The sequence below is a fragment of the Dipteris shenzhenensis genome, chromosome 21, assembly GCF_047967505.1.
Source record: "Dipteris shenzhenensis isolate YYH24624 ecotype China chromosome 21, Dip_SZ_1.0, whole genome shotgun sequence".
NCBI classification, from domain to species: domain Eukaryota; kingdom Viridiplantae; phylum Streptophyta; class Polypodiopsida; order Gleicheniales; family Dipteridaceae; genus Dipteris; species Dipteris shenzhenensis.
The window spans coordinates 14,326,211-14,349,447 of NC_141616.1; the positions used below are offsets into that span (position 1 = coordinate 14,326,211).

Genomic DNA, 23,237 nt, shown 5'->3' on the forward strand with positions numbered 1-23,237 from the left:
TTCTGCCCCAGGGGTTGATCCATACTTCAATCATACTTCCGTATGGAAAAAACTAGAACTCGTATCGTGAAGATCAGGCGGTAGAAGAGAACCCCTAGATATGTATAGGATGCAACAATCTCCACTGGTACTCGGTCAAAGGTGAACTGCTCTTGATGTGCAGCTACCAGAGAGGTGTTGAAGATCATAACCTTGGTTTTACCTAGGTTGACCTTTAAGAGGGGTGGAAGAGTGGGAGATAGACATTGAGGTAGGGAGCGGATGGATGGTGATGGAAGTAGGACTAGATGAGAGAGGTCAACATGAAATTGTACCAACACAAGAGTCTAAATAGTACATACATAGTTCCCCCCCTACTATCTCCAATTTTTAGCCCTTTCAACTTCCCTTTTTTGCCCTTGGGGCTACCCCTAATTAGGCCTCTTTCCCCCTTTATTAGAGACAAACATTAGAACAAGTTTAAGGTCAGGCATCAATTCCAGCTACCTTATTTATTTACAACTGCAGGCAACAACAAGCTGTTGGATAGGTTGCTGATACTCATTGTAAGGGTATTTTCTGGTCCCATAAAAGACTAGACATTGAACATCTTTGCTGCTAGCCTGCTTGTCACCATCTTGCATGCCATCATTTTCATTATCTGTCAGGTGCAGGAAGTATTGTCATCATGATCATCTTTGTGCCCATTATCATCACCATCTAATTCTATCTATGTCTTATAAGTGTTTGAGCTCTGTTTCAAAACGAAACTTCAAAGAGCTTGAATAGCTACCAAGTCTTGCAAGATACTGTGATCGATGCTAAAGTTTACATCTGAGATGGATATGTGACCGTTGGATTGCAGGTTTCGGTATCCCTGGTATTGAAAAATCTGTTTATCAAAGCACTTCCTTCTGTGAGCATGGCTTAATTTTACATCACTTTGGTTCGTTTTTTGGCTATGACAGGATGGTGGGATAATTGCTATCATGAATGGCTCGGAGGACACTCTTAAGTGTGACACAGGTGATTGGTCCCAGAATTTATCCTTTATTGGACATGTTTCGAAGGAATCTCCCCCCTTGATTATACACATACTTGCCAAGTAGTAGTCTAAAGGAAACTATCAATTGAAGTAGTAGTCTAAAGTATGAAGGAAAAAGGGCAATTCATTATCTTCTAAGTAACCACAGTTCCTGTCATGAAGGTGACATGATGAATGCTGATAAGTTTATTTTCCACCTTTTTTATTTTTTGTTTTTTTTCCATTTTTTTTCTTTTTTTTTTGGGGGGGGGGGGGGGGGATGAACCTTTCTGTTATGTTCTAAGTAATAATGTTTCCTGTTGTGAATGTGACATCATGAATCCTCATAAGTTCTCACCTATTTATTTCAGTAAATGTTTAGAGCGAGTTTGTTTATTTTTTTAAAATGAATTTTGCTTTTCAAAGCCATATCACAATGGTAGCAGATTCTACTTTTCTGCAGGGCATTTTGATTTCAAACCACCTGCTGAGGCTGGGGCAAGGAAATTGCAGAAACGACTTTGTGATGCTGCTTCTGAGCTCCTCACCAAGAAAAAATAGGATGGTGGAGAGAGGAACCAAATTTCGTTTGTATGAAAAAGTAGTTGACTAGGAAGATCAGCTGAGATGATTCTGGCGTAGTAGTGAAAGGTGGCTACTTTGCATGCTTACTTTCCTTGTTTGGTATTTGATTATGGGCTGTATAATATTTGACATAGCACATCATGTTTGCCAGAAGTGTTAACGACAACTTGTGCAGAGTTGAGGATATAGTCTTCCTCGTAAAATCCATTCTGCTAATTTTTGTTTGTTGAAGCTAATTTGTTCTATTCAGACATGGTCTTTGCTGTTCCTGCTGGGTGCAGTAGTAGGAAACAACCAAAATTGAAGATCGTCTTCTTCCCAAGTCTAGTGTCGTGTTTTAGTGAGTTCCAGCTCAAGTTAATTTATTACCTTTCTAGACGTAACCAGTTAGCTGGGATACTGGGATACTTTTTGAGTTTTAAGGATTTGATACTTGCGAGTGTACTCTGACATTCCTAGGCTCAAGTTTTTCACCCAGAACTTTAAAGAATTTGCTGCTACTAAAAAGTTAGTTTGTAAAGAAACTAGTGCTATCATTGTCTCAAACTGTTTTTTCAAATGATTACAAGAGAATGCACCCAAATGACATGCCGTACATTGTACATGATTTGCCCGCCTTGGCCAATACCAGTGTTAACGGGAAATCTGATGGCTGATTTACTCTCGATGTAGTATAATTGAGATAGTTGAAGGCTTGGATGCTGCTCCAATAGTGGATTTTACTTCCCTTCTGGATCTGGAGGATTGAGCACAGAACCTACTACCAATCAGCAAATCACACAAGATTCTACTCATACACACATGAATTCTGTGCGATAAGAAAATGTATCAATACGTACGAGTTTGCAACCCATGGCAAGCCACGGTCCGCATTCCTGTTCTAAAACTTGTTAAGCTTCGTAGGATTACAATATGCGGTTATGATCAAAGCAAGCACATTCTTGAGATGTTTTCGGACGAATGGACATAGAAATTAGAGGTAGATTGCTGTTTGTTGACTGCTTGCAGGTCACAAAGCAATGTGGGCCCCCTATAGAGATGCAGAACATTGGAAAAAAATGATTTCCTACAGACATTGCCCAGGTTTGGAAAGCTCCATCTTATAGAGTTTGAATGAACCACCCTAGGAATGCCTCCTGCAGTAAGAACGACTGTCTTTCATATGTCCACTGACGGCCAACAAGGATTTTGAAGGCACATAGCCTCGGTTAACACATGTCCTGCAACAACATCGTCTTCACTAATGGTGGTCTTCAAATCCCTGCAGACATATAGAAAATCAGAATACATACGGAACGTCATGGATCAGCAGCGATGATGGAAAAGTCAATCAGCTCGGTTGGACCTCATAGATGGTTCAGGTCTTCTTGATTTAGTTTGTGATGAATGTTCTAAATGGATAGAAGAGCCCGATTGATAAAAAACGTGTAGGGTAGAAGCCACTCTCCGTATACCACGCCCAATCTTTTTACAACAAAAAACCAGTTCCGATTCCAATTCTTTTCACATTCTCGACGACATGCAGCACAATGCCGTGACTGCCAATGCTAGCTTCTATGATCACGATGTATAGTAGAATCCTTGCAGACCTCCATTAGTGGACACCATCACTTGCCATTGAGACAAGTTCATCTTTTCGAATTTGTCAAACATTTTCAGAAAAGCAAGACATGGAGCTTTGCTAGTGAGTGTCTATGCAGTCCACAAAAGGGAGTCCACGAGGGGAGGCAGAGGTTTGTTGGGCAGATGGGGAAGCCAAGAGAAAGGAGGATGCATGAAGGGCAGTCTCCATGGGAAAATCCATCCAGATTCTCTCGTTCTCTGAAGCTCTCTCTCTCTCTCTTTCACAGACACACATACTATCTCTTCTCTCTCTGTCCTCATGAAAAATGTTGACAAGCGTGCGACGATAGGTTTGGATGGCCATCTGGTTACCATTTTGATCGTTGAGCGCAGAATTGCAACTACATAAAGCTAAGGGGACAATTTTGATAAACAAGCTCAAGTAGTGGAGATGGTAAAGAATTCCTCTGAGTGCTGACGATTGGGTGGATGCCATCATGCCTTTGTGCTCATAGAAATCTTATGAAATGATAGAGAATGAGGTTGGCATGCTAGGTCTCCCGCGGCTATGGGAATTTCACAGAGATTTTGATGTTGTAAGGTAGACTCTTCCAATCTGTCGTGCAATTTGGACTCTTGTTGCAAAATCTGCTTGCCTCAAAAAGGGTGCCTTCCTCCTTGCTGGTTTCTTTGCATCCCTAATGATCTATCCATGCGTGTATGATGATATCGTGTTTCTTACCTGTGCTGCAACTGCTCCTACTACCGTTGTCTGGGGAATGACTTCATCGGTTTTGAGTTCCATGGCCTCATCTTGGGCCTCCCAAACTCCAGGGTGTGCTTAGAAACAAGTTTGCGGATCGCATGATTTGTGAATCACACAATTCAAGCTTCGAGAAATGGTAGAGGGTCACAGGATCCAGGCTTTAGAAGAATTGAAACGGTGACTCCCTGTGCCCAAGAAATGCATCCAAGGGTATCTATCACTTTGATCTAATCTAATGGTCAATATTCGTTCGATGGTCGTAACCGTTTAGTCTTCTTAATATATTATAGATAAATGTGGTGCCTACCCAACAAAAAATGGTAATTCCAATAATTAGGGAAGTGCTGCTTGGGAGAGAAGAGGGGTGAAATAGAGGGAAACCGATGATAGCATAAGGGACAGGAGCCGGGGAGTATTGCTTAAGGGACGTCAAGTGAAAAAAGTATAGTGCAATTATCAAGAGGCTTTTAATGCTCATCTTGCCTCTTCCGTCTCCCAGTCCCTTTGTACTTATTGGTCACCCCCCCAAGTCTTGAAGAAGTAAATCGAATGAATGGGTGGCACACACTGTCCATACAATATTACTATATATCCTATGAAAAATGTCTCTACAATAAAAGCCATGTTTTGTATTACTTTAAAGACTCTTTTCACTTCCATGTACTCAAGGATTACTTGTACTTGCTCAAACAATCATTTGGCATTAAGAGATGTTGCTTCAATTACATGAATGTGTTCCCATCGAGAGTAATGCGTATGTTGATGACCCATTTGAGACCACTATGATTCTTGATCGCGCGAGACCCTCTACAAGGGGGCGAGCAGTGCTTGCAGCCCCTTTGTGCTATATTTTGGTGAAGCGCGAGTTTGTTGCCATGGTCCACGGGTTGTGGTCGCCTTGTATAGTAGCCTGCCTTCCAAGGGTTGGTTGTAGATAGGTCTTGTGCTCGCTTCAGGTATTGCTCTTGCATCCAAGCTTGCCACAAATTGTACGACTAGCCCAGTAATCCCATCAGCACATCGAGTGGCCATCTTCTTCAGCGTTTTATCCCTCTACAGCCTCTTGCACCGGGACTTATGAGAAGTGTTCAGCTAGCCAAACTTTTTTCGATGTAACAGCCAGTCCTTTCATTGAAGGTTGAGCCTCGAACTAGCTCTTGTCCTTTCCATTCTCATCGTTGTTTTGAGAGCTTGAGCTTGCTTATGCAAGCAATTCTGAGAGGCTCTCTTTCAACCTTCCTCTACTGAATCACCTCCAAGTCTTCTCCTATCCAAAGTTTCAGCTAGAGGCTCTTCCTCGGTGGTGACATGGTTGTGGCATTCGTGGCGGACCTTTTTCCTCATGGGCGCTTTCCCTCCTCTCTTCACCCTCTTCTTCCTAATTCCCGCCTTTCAGTGGGGGGTGCAGTTTATGGCTTATCTCAGTGATCTGATTCTTTGGTGGTGACCTTTGGTGTGGCCAGAGGGGCTCCTCTATGGCAACACCCTCGATCCCCTCTGCTGTCAAAGTTCTTATTTCACCGTTGGATAAGCAAAAGGTATAGCAGGCAGTGAATCTTCTTAAAGACAGGGCAGTTGTAGGTAGGATAGTTGGCCTCACTCCCTCGAGAATACTGATCAAGGATTGGACCTAAGCCAGCCTGGCATTAGACGGTAACCACATTGAGAGGTCACTATTTATGGATGCGGTATTTTCCTCCTTTAGCTTGGCTCCTCGGATACTGCTCTGGCTCTCGTGGAGAGGAGACCTATTCTCTTGGGCCCACATTTGGTGTATCTTATTCCTTGGTATCATGGATTCATGGTGGACATGGATTCGACTCACCATGTCCCCCGGTTTCTTGTGACGCTCCACTTCCACGGGCGTCTAAGAGAGTACACGACCATACTTCCCTCCATATGGAGGGCCTTTGGCATAGTTTTAGAGTACTCTTCAAAGTTGGCATCGGGAGTGGTGACAGATCATGAAGTCCCTAGGCTTAGGCTTGTGATAGAGAGCCTGAGAGGTGAACCTCTTGGAGATCTTGGAGGGAGGTACTTTTTGCCAGTGTGTGGAGGTCTCCAATTTACTAGGACAGTGTTTGAGGTGAAGGTAGAAGGGGCACCTAGCCACAGATTGAGCGAGAGGCAGCTTGAGGAGAGCGCATCCCTCCTCATAGGAGTCAGTGGGAAAACATAGCGATACAAGAGAGGGTGGGACTCAGAGACCATCCAGGAAGACACAACACTAGATTCTGCGACAATAGGTAGAGTCCCAGACCCCTTGCGTTGAGCCTTCGAAGGGAAGCTGGACTAAGGTAGGGAAAAAGAAGCGGTGCAATAGGCCAGAAAGAATCAACTTCAATGTGCCAAATACAAGAGGCAAGCACAGGTAGTGGCATAGGCACAAGGAGACCATGTCGGTGGCCCACAGATAGGCGTACAACGTGACCCAGAGAGAGAGCCTTCGACTTCAAGACATTCTTTAGGACCCTCTAGAGGAGAAACTTCCCGCTCCCCACCGAACCCCTCGTAGTACCGAGAGCAGGCATTAGAGACTCTTAGAGCACAAGTGCCCTCGAGCCCTCCTCAGAGATAAGAGAGGGAGTTGCAGAGACCTTAGGCTTCACCGCCCGCAATGACTTGCAACGACTAAGACAGCGTCAGACCTTGCTCAGTCGCCTTTCCTAATCCCCTTGGATCCCTCATAGACAATAGAGCAACCTCGTCCGAGACCTCTTCCTAAGGCATCTCATGAGGCTAGATGATGGACTCCTCTTCTATGAGTAAGGGGAAGGCAACGGCTTCTATGCTACCCTCTCCATGGTAGTAGGGCAGTGGTTTGGGCACACAGGATGCAGCTTCTTCTCATACCTTTGGTGAGCGGGGACTCTGAGATTGAGTCCTCGGACCTCCACATGCATTCGGGCTGACCTTTACCGAGGGAGTTTTGGTGGCTGGGACCTTGGAACTATTTGGAGAGCTGACCATTCTGATCCTCCAGCCTTAAAAAGGGGGCATTAGCACCATGGGATCTTGCACCCACCGAGTTCAAATCCTCCACTTCACCTCCCTTAAGCTGTTCAACATGATGGTGGAGCACCAAGTATACCCATATGATGGACGATTGGTCGAGACAACATGGTATGGATCTTTGGCTAGCCCATGGTAGTTCCGTGCACTTTATGCTTGGCTTTTCTCCATTAAAGCCTAGGTCAAGCTTGGCCGTAGCTTCTAGGTAGTATTGGGCTCGGAGGGTTGGGATTGAGCTAGTGGCGACCATTCATTGATGCATGGATTGTAGATTATTCACCATCGAAACCACCTAGAAAGTCACTTGAATCCGGTTTTCTAGAGCAGGCTTCCATGCACAAGCGAGCCTTGTTCACTACTGTCCCATCTCCATGAGCTTGACGGTGGTTCGGATAGACCTTTATGGGGATTTGTGGGGGTTTTGTAGAGAACCCTAGAAGGCATAATGGGTAGGCCCTTACAAGTCCTCACTCCTTAGGAAATGGAATCCTATGGACGATTAGAAGAGAGGGAGAGAAGAAGGAGATTCCTCATGGGCTCCATCACCGTGCACGTAGCCAACCACAATCCCTAATTCTACGGCAAGAACTGTAGTGGGGTTTGGTAGGTAGACCAGTTGATTTTCTCTTGATTTAGGAGCACATGTTCTCAACACCAAACATAGCATGCTATCATCGTCTTCTTCCTGGGAAGGCTTCAAAGATCTGGTCCCCTGCAGTTGGTAGGAGTGGTAGGGTATGCATTTTGGTTTCTCAGGCGGCGCTAGCCTCGGAGGTTTTTGCACAGGGCGAGCTCATTCTAGGCCATATAGTTTGGGTGGGTCTTCAGGCAAGAGAGTTGGGATTGATATCCTGAATGTTTATGCGCTAAGTTTGCAGGCAACATTGCTCGAATTTTTGGCTACAGCTCATAGATTGCCTCCTAGAGGTGGACTCGTGGATTCTTGGGGGAGACTTCAATAACCTTGAGTTCATGGAGGATAAGCAGGGAGGAGCCTCTTTCACAGAGATGCCAAGGGAGCAGTTCAGTTTTGCAATCAATGGCAGGAGCATTCCTGCGAGCCAGAGCTTACCAGGCTTGGAGGGAGCCTACACTTGTTCGTTAGCCAGCATCGGCATGATGGGCTGCTAGAACATCTGGATAGTTTCTACATTGGTGATTGGGCTCTACTCGGTGGAAGCTCCACTGGAATTCTAGCAGGCACCACGATGTCGGACCGCTCACTAGTAGTCCTTCACTTGGAGCAGCCCCACTGTGGACTCTCTTAGAAGGGGATCCGTATACCACATGGTCTTTTAAAGGAGGAGGATGTCCAACAATTGATGGCAGAGCTATGGAGTCACCCCAAGGATAGTCCTATTGAGGGGTGGGCGACATGGGTGGCTGAGTAGATTCAATGGAGTAGTCAGGAGCTTAAGGTCCAGGCCATGAGACGGAGAGCTACCATTCGGGAGTGGGAGCGAGCTTTGCACAGAGATCTCACATCCATCGAGAGACTCAAGGAGTAGGGCCTAGGGTCCTAGTGGCTTAGGGACCATCTAGAGTGTGCACACTCAAAGCTACAGGACTTGGAGGTCCATAGAGCAAAGTTCTCTTACCACTCCTCTCAGCCCAGATGGGTCCAATAGGGGAAGAGATGCTTGAGAAGATGATTACAACCTTCTATTGCCAGCTTTTTTAGTCGAAGGAGGCCTCGCCCACCAATCTTCAAGCTAGAGAGAAAGTTTGGGAGTAGATCCGCACAATTGTTTCACAAAGTCTCAGCAAACGCCGGGAGGTTCCCTTCATACATGAGGAGTTGTGGGAGGCCTTATAGACTCTCCTAGCCCAGAAGTGCCTAGGAGAGGACAGTTTGACCTCGACCTTTTTGCGCTACTTTTGGGAGTACATATCCACCCCACTACGGCTAGCTTACCAGGAGATCTTTGATTCAGGATCCCTCCCACATTCCTTGAGTAGAGGTTGGATATGCCTGATTCCAAAGGGAGGGGATAGGTTAGATATTTTCCAGTGGAGATTGATTACCCTCCTGGTGGACACAGCTTACAAGATCTTGGCCAGGTCTTGAGTCCACACCTAAGACCCCATCTTTTGGATATCATTCACAAGACAAACCGACTTTGTCCACGAGTGTAGCATCTTGGATAATATCTTTCCCTTCTGCCTTCTGAGAGGCAGTTGACTGGGCCAAGGAGGAGGCACAGAATCTCACTATCTTGCTTCTCAATTTTGAGAAGGCATATGATAGAGTTAAGTGGTCCTTCCTGGAGGGAACTATGTAGAGACTCAACTTTTCAGAGAGATGGATCTAAGGGATTGCATCTCTTTATTAGGAAGGTCCAACTAGGTGATCATCAAGGGCCATACATGCAAGGTCTTTCTGCTTTCCCATTTAGTGAGACAAGGCTGCCCATGGCCCCTTATCTCTTCCTTTTTGTGACGGAAGCCTTGGACTGTCTTCTGCATTCGTAGGCACTTGGCCTTATAGGGATGAGGTTGCCGATCTGACAGGAGGAGGAGCTCCTAGATTCGAAGCTTGGAGATGAAACTAGGCTCTACGTTGATGGCTCTATAGCTAGCATAAAGAGGGTCAGAGGAGCACTGTCCATTTATTATGAGGCCTCCAGAGCTCGCACAAATTGGACCAAATCTATTGGCTTCTTCACAGGTACAGAGGCGAGCTAGGAGGTTTGAGGTTGGGGCATAGATTTTGGCTTTCGGTGGATTCTAAATGGAGAGATGGTGAGATACCTAGGGTGTCAGGTAGGCATCGACATTTTAGTAGAGCAGCAACTCAACCCAATTTTGGAGTGTTCGGTAGAAGCTCTTGTATTGGAGCTCCACTAAACTCTCGCTTGTTGTAGGTTGAGCATTGGTGGTGAATCAGGTATGCCTTGCCACATCCTAGTACATCGCTTCTTTTTTGTCCTTTCACCGAGGCTGCATGGGGCAGCTACAATGCTTAGTTTATAATTTCCTCTAGTCGAGGGATCGAATGGCACGTCCAACAGTAGGGCCAGGGTGGCTTGGCAGGCAATAATTTTGCCCTAGGCACAGGGTGGACTTGGCATTATTGATCCAGTGATGCAAAGAAAACCCGTCTTGGGCAAGTTGGTAGTGAGAGGTCAGAGATTCAGAGCGACACATGCTTAAAAAGCAGACTCATATCGGTTGGGCATAGTGGGACAGGGGACCGGGCCAGATCCTTCGAGACATGGAGACGACTTTTTAGAGAGACAGAGGCCCGTAGATAGGCTCTCTCTTACCTTCAAGGAGTAGGAATTAGGATGCAAGAGATTGAGGAGGCCATCTTGGACTCTTGGTGGGAGAGATTACGGAGCCCTTGGAGCCCCCATTGTTGGTTAGGACCATTCTCATGGGCAAGGGTATTGCTCCGGATAAGCTTCTTTCAGGAGTCTCTTGGGTCCCCTAGTCCCGATTCTATAGGATGGGACCGGGAGGTTCACTATAGGCTGAGTCGGAGATGGAGGAGGAGACAGAGGTGGACTCAGAGGATGTGGAGTGGCAGAGGCTCATAATTGTGGGCCACTTGGGCTAGACCTTGTACATTGATCCCTCAATAGTCTTATTGACGCCAAAGGGAGTAGTGTAGCTCCTATGGATTTGGGAGGGCAGACCCTTATGTGACATTCAGTGGGGTACAAGGGAGTGGTTTGGGCGTGCACGCATAGGGCATTTGTACTAGATCTCCTTCATTCATGCCCACCACCTCTCCCAGAGGATGGTGTTTGGGAGACTATTTTCAGCATCACCACCTGGAACATCTAAGTGGCTCGATGCAGCTAGGTTATGGAAGGCTAGACAATTTCTCGAATGGCTCCCCTAGTAGCCATTTGGCAGGATATCATCTTCACCTTGCGTACCATTTGGGAGTATGGTACTCCAGGCTTGAGAGCGATTGTCGAGAGGTGGAAGCGTTTTTGTGCCAAGTATTGTTGACATAAGTCCCTTTCCAGAAGGGATATTCATTGGGTAGATAGACCACCATCGTGGTTTCTAGATGTTGTTTTGGAATCTCTATAGGCGATGAGCCATGAGATTCAAAAATGGGTGTTTGTTCTTGTAGAGGTGGCAACTTGATTTTCTTTTCTTCTTTTCATCTGACAACTCCTTTTGCAAGCATTAACAGAATTTAACTTTTTCTTATTAAAAAAAATATTGATGCTTAATAAATCCCATTAATGCAATGGGTTCTCTTATCAACTCTTACAAAACTAAAAAACAATTACTCTATATTCCTTGCAAGACCTTTAAAATTCGCCGAATAGCATTAAAATCAAGCTTAAAATCATAACCTCAATGATATATCATGGAGAAGAAATGAAGACTAATGTTTAAATGCATTTCATTACACATTAATACGAACAAAAAATGATCCAAAGCAATGCCACATGATCACTCATGATTTCTAACTATTGTTACAAACTGCATTTTCAAAAGAAAGCAAAGCTATAGTCACACATGTTTGGCCATCGCACTTTGAGTCAGAGGACAAAAAATGATCTAAAGCGATGACACATGATCATTGTATAATTCCAAGTAGCATATTGAAATGTATTTCAAAAGAAAGAAAAGCCATAATCAACACATGTTCGATCATCACACTTCCAATCAAATAAAATTTTTTGGGAAAGAGAATATTTATTTTAACTTAAGGAAAAGGTATTACATTTCAGCTCTAGATATGATCATTTCCATAAAAGGTAAGAGCTCAAAAAATCAGCCTACATCAGTGGATACAAGAGAGAGTGCCATAACAAGCATTTACATAAATCAACTTCCTCCAACTCACAAAACCATAGTAGTTAAGTGGAAACATCAAAGATTATCAAAATAAACTTTTGTACTCCTCCATTTTCTCCAACTTGACTTGAAACAAACTCTTCTCCTATTGAGCCTCCATGTACCCAGGGCATTGGATATACACCTTGTCATGTTCATTCTTTTCCTTGTGAAGCTGAAAAAGTGCTTCATTAAAATCGAGTTTGTACAAGTCCAACTATTCCTAGGTTTGTTGAGAGTACATATATGTTAGATACAAATATGCTGAGTTAAATAGAGTTATCTTACAGGCTAGCTGCTAGCTAAAAGGGAAAATATGTTGAACCATTTCAAAAAAGCTGCTTGAGCACACATGATAAGTCTATTAAACCGCCAATTATTCCTTGAAATACATATGTACCAAAGAGCATGGGCCCTAGCTAATATCCAAATGTCCTATTTTGTTTAGCAAGGTCCCTTAGTGAAATGGCTTTCCAATTCACTAACTCCCTAAGTTGAATCTGCACACACTTCCACACTTTCTTGCATGAGGGCAAGAGACAAACAAATGAAAAATGTTTTCTTGATGATTGGTCAAAAAAGTGTTGAATACTTCTTAGGAAAATTATAAGTCCGTACTTGCTTGAATCTTCTTTCCCACACATATTTGTTGTCAGCCAATTTCCATCTTGCATTGAGTACTCTTCCCACCTCTTTAATATCATTAAAGGGAGTGCAAATTGTGAGTATGTGAGTAGATCTACCTAGCTAAATTGATTCTAGTAGTTGAGAGAGGACCTGCCTTTCCATTGAATATTACCTAACCAAGGTGTCTCCTTATTTCATCCCAGTTCTTCCACCTTAACTCCTCCTTCAATCAAAGTTGACCTATAGTCCTCTTTTATGCATCAGAGCTAATTTTGAAAAATAGCTATTATTGAGAATATCATTCTTAAAAATTACTAACACCATATAGAGTCCATATACATAAAATATCCCTCGCCTTAGAAGAGGATTTGACTTTTTAAAGCCTCAAAATACTTCCAAGAGATCTCCACAAGGGGCTTCCCATAAGATTTAGGATTAAAGGAAGCTACTTACATAGGTTACTGCTTCCACCTAGGTTCTCTTAGGAGTCTCACACGTGAGGAGTTCCCAAGCAGTAATTGAACCCCGTTCTCTTGAGCTTTTGATAGAGCCTTAATGGTCCAAGCAACAAAAAGCTTAAAAGAACGATGTTGGATGGCCCCCTCCCCCAAAAAAAAACCTCCTTCTTCCTTAGGTATGATATAAAAGGTCCATCTAACCTTGGCGATTCTTTTCTCATTGTTTTTATCCCCTCCCTAAAGGAACATGCACATCTTGGTGAATTCTTCCAAACCAAAAATGGAAGGGCAACAGCATGAGAGGTATAAAATGGCAGTAGGATATATGTAATGATTTAAAACCAATCTCGTTCCTAAATAGTTTTCTTGAAAGCCTATGCATTTGTCTATCTTTGCTTTGAATATGTCTAGGAACCATTCACATATGTCCTTCATGGAAGCATCAAATCCCATTAGTATTCCTAACAATCTGAAACCATGCCCTTCTCAATCATGTGACAACCAAAATCCTTTAGCACTTATGGAGAGTGGCATACCATGTTAAGTGTGATTGATTGAAGTGCTACAAGCACTGCAAAAAATTCCCCAAGCAATCCAACATGGCCTTGATGTCTTCCGAAGGTGACTGGGGTATCTCATCATTTCCCTTTACAATTTTGCAAGATATGATGAGTAGGAAGGGCAATGAACCCGTCTCCCCCTCCCCCCCCAACTAACTCTAGCAAAAAAACTAAAAAATAAAATAGGTACACAAAAAATGAAAAAGGATAGATAAGAAATCAGAATACCACCAGCTAAAACAACCACCAAAAGGACATAATAACCATCAAAGCCACAACAGATTATAGACGGTTAGAGGCTAGCAATGTCAACATGTTCATTGCCCTTCCTACTCATCATGTTGATATATGATGAGTAGGAAGGGCAATGAACTCGTCTCCCCCTCCCCCCCACAACTAACTCTAGCAAAAAAACTAAAAAATAAAATAGGTACACAAAAAAGGCAAAAGGATAGAGGAGAAATCAAAATACCACCAGCTAAAACAACCGCCAAAAGGACATAATAACCATCAAAGCCACAACAGATTATAGACAGTTAGAGGCTAGCAATGTCAGCATGTTGATATAAGTTTTATAGAAAATAAACACATGGTTAAACAACATTTCAATGATAGGTGGTTAAAGGTATTGTAGAAAGGACCAACAAGAGTGCTTGATAATCAATTTATCAAAAGTTCCTAGCAAGTGAAGTTGGATCCTAGTCATTCCAACCATGAGGATGTCCATGCTACCTAGTTGGCTAAAATATAATATGGGATCATAGGGACATAGTTGGAGCATAGTTGAGCATGTAGAGATTGATATTCATCTATAGCTCCTTGGTTACCCATTTAATATCACTTTCTTAGTGTATCTTATCTTCATATGTATCTTTATTCTTTAAGAGGTTTAACTTGTGATTGCTTTGTCTTAAAAAGGTCTTATATCCATAAATGTTCAATACAGAGTAACTTTCTATTATGAAGTAGTCAGATAACCACCCCACGTAGCCCAACAATCTTCATAACTCCATGTTTCTTCCATTTTCTCCATGAAAATAGAAGAATTTGATTGGGTGACAAAGGGGGAAGGTGTTCCCCACAACATTTTACCTTCAAAAACAGTTTTCCCATTATGGTGCAAAATTGGGCCTCTGGTACCCTCTGAAGGCCCATATTTGTGCCATAGTAGGAAAGTGTGGTTTTGAAGGTAAAATGCTATGGGGAACAACTTTTAATTCTCCATTAAAATGGAAGAATTTGGTCATGTCATAGAAGGGAAAGTTTCCCCATGACATTTTGCCCCTAAAAACATGATTTCATGGTGTGGCGTGAATTCTCACACGACATTCTACAACTAAAAAAATGATTCCTACTACAATGCAGATTTTGGCCTTTGGACGATGCCTAGAGCTCAAAATTTGTTGGGTAGTATGTAATCATTTTAAGGGATAAAATGTCATGGGGAACTTTCCCTTCTATGACATAATCAAATTCTTCCATTTTCATGGAGAAATGGAGGAAAACTAAAGGCGCTAAGTCCACCAGGTTGTGTGGGTTGATGATCTTAATGATTTTTCTTTGGAAATGGATATATTTATTCCCAAGAGGAAATAACTATGTGAAAGTGGATGTATGATGATAGATTTACTACCACAAATGCACCCATCAATGCTCAATAAGGAAGTATCATGCTAAGTAATACCAGTTCATTCACAAGTCTTATTGTGGATCCTTGAATGGGGCCTGTAACATGCAACACTTGAAAGTCTACTTACAATGATGAATAATCACAAACTACGTTTCCTATGCAAATTTGTGTGATTGTTTTATGGTCTATTCAAGATTATATTATAGGCATTGGATTTTTATTTTATACATTTTGTAAAATCATGAGGTTGATCACTTAAGAGAGTCTGCATATAAACTCATTAATACCCCACGTAGTTGATATAGTTATATTTCTTATCTATGTGGTATGTTGACTCTTTTTCCTTGATGTTTACAAGGCCTTTTCATTTGTCTGTTTAAAAATGATTACTATGTTTTACATCTCTTTATTTTCATTTGTATGTTTTGTAGTCCTTCTCACAAGTGTTAAACTCTTATTAGTTTCACGTAGCTTTGTCTTTGATATCATGGGATCTCATAAGAAGTGCCAAAGTGGTATAGGCATGTATTTATGCTTCTCATTGTGCTAGTAGGCCTAGTCCATTATATGCACCTCTTCTCATTCTTACTATGAATGCTTCTGCTTTATTACACCTTGGTGTACTAGAGATGTAGTGTAGGAGGAAGGAAGTGTGGGGGTTAAGAGTAGCAAAGCTTTAAATAAAGCATAGCGAAGGTTTAGAAAAAAAGTAGTAGAGGTTTAGATTAGGATTAGAAAGGGTCTAGATCAAGATCAATACATGTTTGAAGTAGGAGTAAAAGACATTTAGAGCAGGAGTACCAAAGCTATAGAGCAAGTTCATCCTGGTATTTCCTTTCCCTAATCAAATACAAGTGTACCATTGGGGATACTTTAAGAAATTCCTTAATCAAGAACTTAAGGCAAATTTGTACCACATGTGCAAGAATATACATATATCTTAAAAATTGAATCCATGCTCTAGGAGTAACCACAATAATAAAGTAAAAAGACTGTACATACCGATACATAGCTACCACATATCTACTTTTAACAATCAAAGAATAAGAATTTTCTTCATGCATGTGTCTTTAACAAACATCTCCAACCTACCAACATGATCATCATTATAGACTTCATCCTTTTGGCCTTATGATTGGATGTCATAATAAAGAATGGAAAGCTACTTTGAAGCTCACCATGACCATGATAAATATTTACATAGCCATGTGGATAGGTATCAAACCTACTAAGGCATCTAGATCAATATTTATGTAGCCATGTGGACCTGTATCAACTGCCAAGTTCTCAAGATCAATATTTACATAGAAAAATGGACATGTATCATTTGCCAACCTCTCAATATCATCACACAGATCTTCAACAAACAACCATGATAGCATATGATCAAAATCATCATCCTTTGTATCCATGTGGATTCAATGCATTAGTAATCAATGAGGAAGGGAATTTTTCAAACTTACCATTATCAAAACAATCATGTTTCACTTCATATTCATATATCAACCATCAACATCTGATAAACCACATGATAAACAATACAATCACCACACAAGTCTTCACAAATAATCCAAACACTCCTTCAAGCATATCAACAAAACATGTTCTACAAGAGGAAAATGTCACTTGATGGGATGGAGATATAAATATGCTTATACAAGCATGGACTTAGTGGGATACCAAGAGTGTATAAGCGAGCTTTCAACCCCCCCAAATTTGAGATTGCATCAAAATTTCCATGGGAGGAGAAGCCAAACCCAATCAAGGAATCCTCTATCATCAAGACAACCATTACACTAGCAAGTCTAAGATCTTTACTTCATGAGCTTCATGGGACATGTGACTCATCTCCCAAGAATTAATGCCATTCGATTTCCAAGATATTCCTGCTAGGCGAATAGTAGAAGGCACAAAATTGAAGATCTTCTCACCCTTTAAGCTTCAAGACAACTTCTTGATTCTCATCTTTTAATCCTCCTCTGCTATATCCTTTATTCCACATCCCCTTTTTCCTATCATAACATCCTCTTCCCCCCTAGAGGACACTTCTTATGTTAATATTGATATGTTTACTTCACTTCTAGGTACTCTAGGCTATTACCAAGTGCAATTTTGTATTGGCAAATTCATCCCAAACTCAACCATCCAATTTATATTGGCGAACTCAGCCATCGGTTGAGCAATATTATGATCCAAACTTGACAAGTTGCCTAATGAAGCTAAAGTTATTGATGTCAAAGAAGTCTCATAAATAACTATTCTATTTGTTGTAAGGTTGCTTCCTTCTTGGTTGCATGCAAAGTGCCTCTATGTATGAGGTTGGGTTTTGGCTCAACACTTTTGAGCAAAGACAAGGTTCCAAAGCCATTACAAACTCACTCATCTTGATCTGCTCCTTGAAAGAATTTGAGGGACTTTAATGAAGAAAATATAATGTAGAGATTCATTCATATTCTCCTTGATAGAATAGATCCAATTGCACCAACAAAGCATTTGGGGACTCCACAAGCTTAATATCAAATCGCCAATGTAGATGATTCACCCACAAATCTTTATAGAAAATCACATGTAGAGAATAACTCATTCTACCCTTGATAGAACCGGTCTAGTTGCCAGCAATAGAGCATTTGATGACTCCATTGTCCCAAACCCTAGCTCCATTGTAGCCACACTTAGTCCTAGTACTTCTTAATAAAGTTTAGCAAGGCCTCATGGTAGCTCACGGCTACACCTTCAAGAAATCGAGCAACCTCTTAGCCCCCAATCACTCATGGACCATCCTGATGGTTGGAATTCTCAAATCAAGTATGAAATATAAGACTCTAGGTCTTCTTCTTAGGTTACTCCTATAGTTCTCACACACATAAACTAGAAATCTCAAGTGCTTTCAACTCTTTTCAACCAATTAGCATTTTCAAATTAGAAGCATGCCATCATAGTGACTACACCAAAATCATTAGGTAGAGGCAGATTCATTTTGGGCTAGCTTGCTCCTCGACATATCCGCCAAATGGTGTGACATGAAGTAGATAAACCTAGATCTTGTTGACTAGATGATGACAAGTTAGTCTCTATTCAAATGGAAGAGATGCATTAGAAGCCTAAGGAGAGATATAAGTGAACCTCACAGGGGGAGTGAAGAGCTCCTTAGATGAATTGTCATGACATGATTATTTGTATTATATCTTAGTAGATCATTCTAGGGAATCTAGCGATTACCCTATGCTTGTAACATTGCAAATTGGTCAATTTCTTTGTGTCAAGATTTCCAAAGACAAGGACACAAAATGAGCAAATCCTTACTATCATAGATAGACTTAGTAAACAGGCCCATTTCATCCATGTAAGAAGGACATAAATGCCATAGAAACCACAGTTATTTATTAAAGAAATATTTAGATTACATGGATTACCTAGATCTATCACATCAGATAATGATCCCAAGTTCCAAAGCCAATTCTAGCAAGGTCTTTTCAAGAACTTAGGAACTAGATTGCAATTCTCCACTACATATCACCCATCGACTAACGCACAAAGTGAAATAGCTAACCAAGTTATTATACAGTTGTTACATACTTATCTCCACAACAATCCTACCCTATGTGACTATATTAACCTCTATTAGAGTTTGCGTATAACAACTCAACCCATTTTGCTACCCACAAGGCACCATTTGACATCATCTATGGCCAAGTCCTTCCCACACCCATTGCACATTTAGGGGAGAGGATTTTGGTAGCTAATCAATTTGTTGAAGATGTGTAGGAAGTACTTACACAAATCAGATCACATATTCAAGAGCTCAAGAAGTGTATCAGAAGGGTGCCCATAAGAAGCAAAAAGATGTACATTATGAGAAGGAAGATCGGGATCTTTTAAAGATTGACAAAAGGCAAATAAAGGCGATCCATGGAAATACCAAATTATTATGGACCTTTCCAGGTTTCAGAGATTATACATCTAGAGGGAACTCCAACATCATATAGGTTGACATTGCCTACCAATTGGAGGATGAAGAATGGTTTCTGTCAGCCATTTAAAGGTGAACCCTCGGTGAGGCCCATTGAAGAAGAGCAACCAGAACTCAAAGACATGGTAGAACTACTTGTTCCGAAACATATGCTATACCATGAGCTCAGGAGTACCAGGAATAGACAGAGATCTCAATATTTGGTAAAGTTTAAAGGATATCCCATGGAAGATGGTCAATGGTTCGATGAAGATTACTTGAAGGACTACCCCGCACTTGTTGAAGATTATTTGAAGGCACACAGATGAGGACATCTAATTCTCTAAGCAAGAGAGCATGTCATGACATGATTATTTGGATTAGATCCTAGTAAATCATTCTAGGGAATATAGAGATTATTTGTATTAGATCCTAATGGATCATTCTAGGGAATCTGGTGATTATCCTATGGTTGTAACATTGTAAATTTGTCGATTGGATATAATGAAATTCACACATACACATTAGGTCCTAGGATGGTTAGGAAAGGGTAGTATTTTACATGGGTATTGCACTAATCAATGGTAGCCAGGGTAGAATAATGGGGTATACTCAAGGGATGTGATTCCAAAAGGCATGAGGGGTTTGACCCTCTCGCATCATTTATGGTATGTGAGTATCAGCATTTGCATGCATATGGATTGTGGGGCTGGTGATGAGCATGTAGGTCTAACAAAAATACACTCACGTCGACACTCGTTCCACCCCATTTGGAGGGCCAATCTTTCTTAAAATTTGCATCATTCTCTCACACATGAGCATCTTGCATATAAGTTCATGACAAGTGGCATCAGAGCCTTGATCATCTGCCTGTGTGAAACTACCATGTGGAAGCTGTGGTTGTATAGCGTGACCTTCAAAGAGCAAAAAAACACGGGGTCCCTCCTTCCCTCTTCTTCGTTGCATTTCTCTCTCTCTCTACAGCACCCTGCTGTCTGCAACAGTGCAACAAATAGCTGCCATTGTTCAAGGACACCCCTCTGCCCTCCTGCCCGCGATAGTAATCACCGCCTTCTCCTTTAAGGTCGGATGTAGCAGTGCAGTGAGCGACCGCCTGCATGGTGCATGTTGTGCACACAGTGTGCTAGCTTTCTCCAATTGCCTTTTTTCCACCTATCAGCACCTACATCTTGTGCAAACGCCTCACCTATTGCCTCGTTTGTGTCTCCATCTATGAGCCACCTACCGCCTCTGCCATTTCTCCCCCCCAGCTGCCGCCATTATTAACTCTATCCCCCCCCCCCTCTTTTATTGCTAGTCAAATACTTCCCCCCCCTATATTGGAATTTCAAAAACCTCCCCTCCCCCTTATTTCCGTCTAGAAAGGAAATGAAAAAAAAGGGGGGGCCATTTTATACATTGTAAGAGTCAAAGAAGTAGCAGTGTATCGTGGCCCAAGCAACGTGAAGTGGGCTCTTCATCGAACGAAAATGGGGATTAGTTCCATTTGAATTTCCAAAACATGGAAGATAATCAAAAATTCACACCTGAAAATGTTCCACGACTCACATTAAACCTCATGGAAACAACACCCTATATCCCTATCTACCAAAATGTATTTGAGACATTATCCGATAACCCTCAACCACCTACCAAACCTCCATCAAAAACACTGTCACCACCACACTACCTAGACAATGCGATCCAAGAATTTCTTCAAGGACTGTTGATGGTAATAAGTGACACAATTCAAAGAGAAATGTCCTTAAAGGAAATTATTTGAGGATTAGGCAGACTCTTAGAAAAGAAGGTTTGACCCTAAGGAGTGGCCGATTGAGTTTCCAAAGTACGACTGGGTTAGGAAACTAGAGAGACTCCTCGATTGGATTAGACATTTCCAATTCTACTTTGTACAATTTGATCATACGGAAGGTGAGAAGTTAGCACTACCTACACTACATTTAGAGAAGGATGCACTACTTTGGTGGTCCTTAGGCCAATTGAAAAGTAGTCCAATCAAGGAGTGGTCGAAATTCTTAGAAGAATTAAAGACCACATTTCTTTGTCTCCCACTTAAGTATAAGGAGGATCAAATGTTTAAATGGGAGAAACTACAGCGAGACATGGAGTGAATACACAATGAAATTTTGGTGTTTATCTCTTGAGTTCACAACAAAGATAGAAGAGGAGAAATTATATAAGTATCTATCGGGTCTTAGACCAAATATTTGACATGATTTGGAACCCCTAAGCCTAACTAAGTTAAAGGATGCCATTAGATTAGCTGAGGTAGCCGAAAGGAAAGTCAATCCTAGAAGGAGAGAAGTAACACATGAGGCATCATCTTCAGAAAGTAGACCCTTTGTTCGGTCAGCTAATTCTAAATGAAATGGATGACGTTTTCCTAGGCGAGCAGAAGTATGAAAAATTAGTAGGAAACCAACAAGGAGACCTACTCTAGGTGGATGTGTGAAACCTCCATTCATGTCTCCTCAAGAAAGGGATAGATTGTTTAGGAAATAAAATGTTTTGGATGCAAAAAGGCGACATATTATAGATTCTATAATTGTCCAGAGTTAAAGAAGAAGATGGGTAAGCCCAATATATCTAGGGCCTCTCACCCGAGGTAGTCAATAGAGCGAGCAATAAAAAGTGAATGGGTCGAATGAAGCGAGCGAGTTTTTCCACAATTCCTCTGATGAGAACAAATTTGAAACCGAACTTACTATAACAAGATGTTGTCATAATAAATATACCAATATTCAAACTTATAATCCACCCTATCATAACATTATTGAGTTTGGTAACATTGAACAATATCTTTTGATTGAACAATATCACTTCATCCATATGTCTAGAAAACCCTAGTCTCATTATAAAGCATTAATGGATAGCATCATACATAGAACAATGGTACCATATTCAAAACTAATTACCGAACTCATAACATAAATGACTGTTGAAACACCACTTCACCCACAAAATGTACCAAACCAACACTACCACTTTCCAAATGTGTTTAGGGTTCACCACAACAATTATCAATCTATGAAAAAATTGGTGTTTTAAAACATGTTCTAATCCTCCTAACATTCATAATCAAGAAAGTAGTTGTGCGCACGTGGATTATCTAATTGGCACTCATCATATCTCCTATCATCGGCGGGTGACATGAATCTTGCCATTTTTTCTGCATATCATGGCAACAAACTACAACAAAACATACATTTCAAAGCAAAGTAAGTCAAAGTAGAACAATGAAAATAATTTCCAATAAGAAGAACTTGCCATCCTTATAATTTGCTACCAACAAAAAGAAAAAAAAAAGCTAGATCAAGGCCTTACAAACAATATCCAAAGGATCAAAATTTGTACTTTCTTGATTCAAAGGCACTCGTAAATGTTCACTATCTACCATATTATAAAGATGCTAAATAACATTTTCAAATTCGTCAATTTCACCATTCAAAATATATAGCAAAAAACCCAAGGCCAGTAGCATACGACTCATCAAATGGATTTGTGACAGGCTCCACTCCCTCTTCTTCCCCCTCTCCATCATGCTCTGACCTGCGTTTTCTAGAATGATCTGCCACAAGTGGCTCAACAATGCTAGCCACAATGCCACTGCCTGAATCAAATGAAAAACAAGGCATGTGGCCTGGCAAGCATGCATAAGAGGGGTTGTACCACAACCCATCTCTAGAACCAACCCTCTAGGAACACAGAGAAGAGACATAATGCAACCTACAAAAAAACTACTTCTCTCTAGTCCACCTCGTGCTAGCTGAGAAGACATCAGCATGATTGTCATTGCAGAGGGAGGTATGTAGTGAGTCCATATATTTTCACGTGGATCAATCAATAGCTGTTGGAAAAGTGGAAAGCTCTCCTCCCAAAAAATTGTTGGATTCTTCTTTGCTCTACGTATGAGAGCTAATACTAAAGATTGCATCAGGGAACCACATGGAGAAAAACATGTACAGTATATTGAATTCAACTAGCAAGCATTATAAAGAAGGCACTTGCCAATCACACATAAACAAACTGTAAAGAAAAGGTGACTTATCCTTCCAAACATAGCATGCACAGGAATTACGAGGAGACATTTGTCAAAGACCCCAAAGGAGAAACAAAAAAGGACTCAATACAACTGACAAACATAGAATGCATGGAATGGTAGCTTACCTTAACACTTTTACCATGTTCTTGACAAAATCCATATGGAAGCTTGTCATGAATGATCACATGTCTGACAACCTCCAAGCCTTGGACATATGC

The 23,237-nt window shown here is 41.5% G+C and overlaps 1 protein-coding gene across 6 annotated transcripts in view; it reads left to right on the plus strand.

Annotated features, from left to right (window-relative positions):
• Positions 1-1,960, plus strand: part of LOC147888524 (dentin sialophosphoprotein-like protein) — a 100,338-nt gene extending 98,378 nt beyond the window's left edge. For 2 of the 6 annotated variants that reach the window (XM_087392819.1, XM_087392818.1), the window contains 2 exons: positions 948-1,005; positions 1,450-1,959. In XM_087392819.1, the coding sequence (XP_087248945.1) occupies positions 948-1,005; positions 1,450-1,616 (225 nt within the window). In that variant the 3' untranslated portion in view covers positions 1,617-1,959. Of the gene's footprint in view, positions 1-947; positions 1,006-1,449 lie in introns of all 6 variants that reach the window. The other 4 variants (XM_087392816.1, XM_087392820.1, XM_087392821.1 and 1 more) reach the window with 3 other exon arrangements.
• Positions 1,961-23,237: the final 21,277 nt, after the last annotated feature.